At 48.0% G+C, this 2,500-nt stretch overlaps 1 protein-coding gene across 1 annotated transcript in view; it reads right to left on the bottom strand.

Annotated features, from left to right (window-relative positions):
* Positions 1-2,500, bottom strand: part of ccdc87 (coiled-coil domain containing 87) — a gene marked incomplete at both ends in the record, with an annotated part of 12,690 nt that overhangs the window by 5,531 nt on the left and 4,659 nt on the right. The window contains 2 exon segments of the mRNA XM_084447666.1: positions 525-654; positions 2,028-2,143. Coding sequence (XP_084303792.1) covers positions 525-654; positions 2,028-2,143 — 246 coding nt within the window.

Here is a 2,500-nt window from a genome sequence, read left to right as displayed (position 1 = left end):
TCTAATACCACACACACTAGGTCCAGTCTGGTCTAATACTACACACTAGGTCCAGTCTGGTCTAATACCACACACTAGGTCCAGTCTGGTCTAATACCACACACGCTAGGTCCAGTCTGGTCTAATACCACACACACTAGGTCCAGTCTGGTCTAATACTACACACACTAGGTCCAGTCTGGTCTAATACCACACACGCTAGGTCCAGTCTGGTCTAATACCACACACTAGGTCCAGTCTGGTCTAATACCACACACACTAGGTCCAGTCTGGTCTAATACCACACACACTAGGTCCAGTCTGGTCTAATACCACACACACTAGGTCCAGTCTGGTCTAATACTACACACACTAGGTCCAGTCTGGTCTAATACCACACACACTAGCACACACACACATCCTTATGCCACGCAGTCTCCAACAAACATGCACCAAGTCACTCTCACTCATACTCACACACACACACACACACACACACACACACACACACACACACACACACACACACACACACACACACACACCTGGCTGGAGATGTACTGGAGGTAGTCGTCCAGGGAGAGGGTGGTCTTCCACCACTGCAGCCAGGTGGCGTGGGCGCGGGAGCTGACGTCTGCCGGCCTCTGGTGCTCCGCAGGAACCTCCAGCCTCTTCCTGACCACACACACACGCACACACACGCACACGCACACACACACATGCACACGCACACACACACACACACACATGCACACGCACACACAGACACACACACACACGCACACACACACGCACGCACACACACACACACGCACACACACACACGCAAACACACACACACACACACACGCACAGACACACGCACACACACACAGAAGGATCACACAGCTACACAGTTAACACAAAGAGGCACTGGGTGAAAGTAATCAGAGTACAGCTTTGAATCAACAAGGAAGATCTTTGTTAAGTGTTAAAATACTACAAAATAGTCTATTAAAAAAAGGCTAAATGACATCGTGGTGAAATTGGGACTAAAGATAATGGAGGAGTCTGTGTGAGGTCCAGCAGTGGAAATGTTACAGAACATTATGAAATTAGGCAGTTCTAAATCCAGAACCCTTACATAACACGTTCCACTAGTTCCTAGAAGATGGATGATACAACGCTTATAACCCCCCTGCACTACCTGAGTGACAGGTGTTCTACCTGAGTGACAGGTGTTCTACCTGAGTGAGAGATCTTCTACCTGAGTGAGAGATGTTCTATCTGAGTGAGAGATGTTCTACCTGAGTGAGAGATGTTCTACCTGAGTGAGAGATGTTCTACCTGAGTGAGAGATGTTCTATCTGAGTGAGAGATGTTCTACCTGAGTGAGAGATGTTCTACCTGAGTGAGAGATGTTCTATCTGAGTGAGAGATCTTCTACCTGAGTGAGAGATGTTCTATCTGAGTGAGAGATGTTCTACCTGAGTGAGAGATGTTCTACCTGAGTGAGAGATGTTCTACCTGAGTGACAGGCCCTGGGTGTTCTATCTGAGTGACAGGTCCTGGGTGTTCTATCTGAGTGACAGGTCCTGGGTGTTCTATCTGAGTGACAGGTCCTGGGTGTTCTACCTGAGTGACAGGTCCTGGGTGTTCTACCTGAGTGACAGGTGTTCTACCTGAGTGACAGGTGTTCTACCTGAGTGACAGGTGTTCTACCTGAGTGACAGGTGTTCTACCTGAGTGACAGGCCCTGGGTGTTCTACCTGAGTGACAGGTGTTCTATCTGAGTGACAGGTGTTCTACCTGAGTGACAGGTGTTCTACCTGAGTGACAGGTGTTCTACCTGAGTGACAGGTGTTCTACCTGAGTGACAGGTGTTCTACCTGAGTGACAGGTGTTCTACCTGAGTGACAGGTGTTCTACCTGAGTGACAGGTGTTCTACTTGAGTGACAGGTGTTCTACCTGAGTGACAGGTGTTCTACCTGAGTGAAAAGTGTTCTACCTGAGTGACAGGTGTTCTACCTGAGTGACAGGTGTTCTACCTGAGTGAAAAGTGTTCTACCTGAGTGACAGGCCGTGGGGGTTGTGCCTCTGCAGCTCAGGGTTGATGGATCTCTCGTGGTTCCTTTTTCTCAGGCTGTATCTGGTGCTGGTCAACACAGGTTCTATCATGGGGTCCTACAGGACAAACCAGACAGGTGTGAAGCATCTCATCCCCACAGTGTCCTACTGTATATCTGAACCACATCACACCATGAACACACTGGCGGAAGATAGTATTTGAGAGGCACATGAACTGAGACTTGTTGAATTGATCAATTCTGACCAGTTAAAGCTTTTGCTGAGTGTTCACAGCTAGTGGCTCCATTTACTTCCACTAGCATTGCTAATAATGCACATTAACGTCAACATGAAATATCTCCAGAGCCATGAGGTGGGTTTCAACCCAGCATGGATGGATCAGTAGTTCTCTGGATGAGTGGAAAAAAAACAGCTAAACGTTGACAATGTCAAACTAGCGCTTTAATGTAACCA

The sequence above is a fragment of the Borostomias antarcticus genome (genome assembly GCF_949987555.1).
Source record: "Borostomias antarcticus genome assembly, chromosome: 13".
Taxonomy (NCBI): Eukaryota; Metazoa; Chordata; class Actinopteri; order Stomiiformes; family Stomiidae; genus Borostomias; species Borostomias antarcticus.
This window is presented reverse-complemented; position numbering and strand designations above follow the sequence as displayed.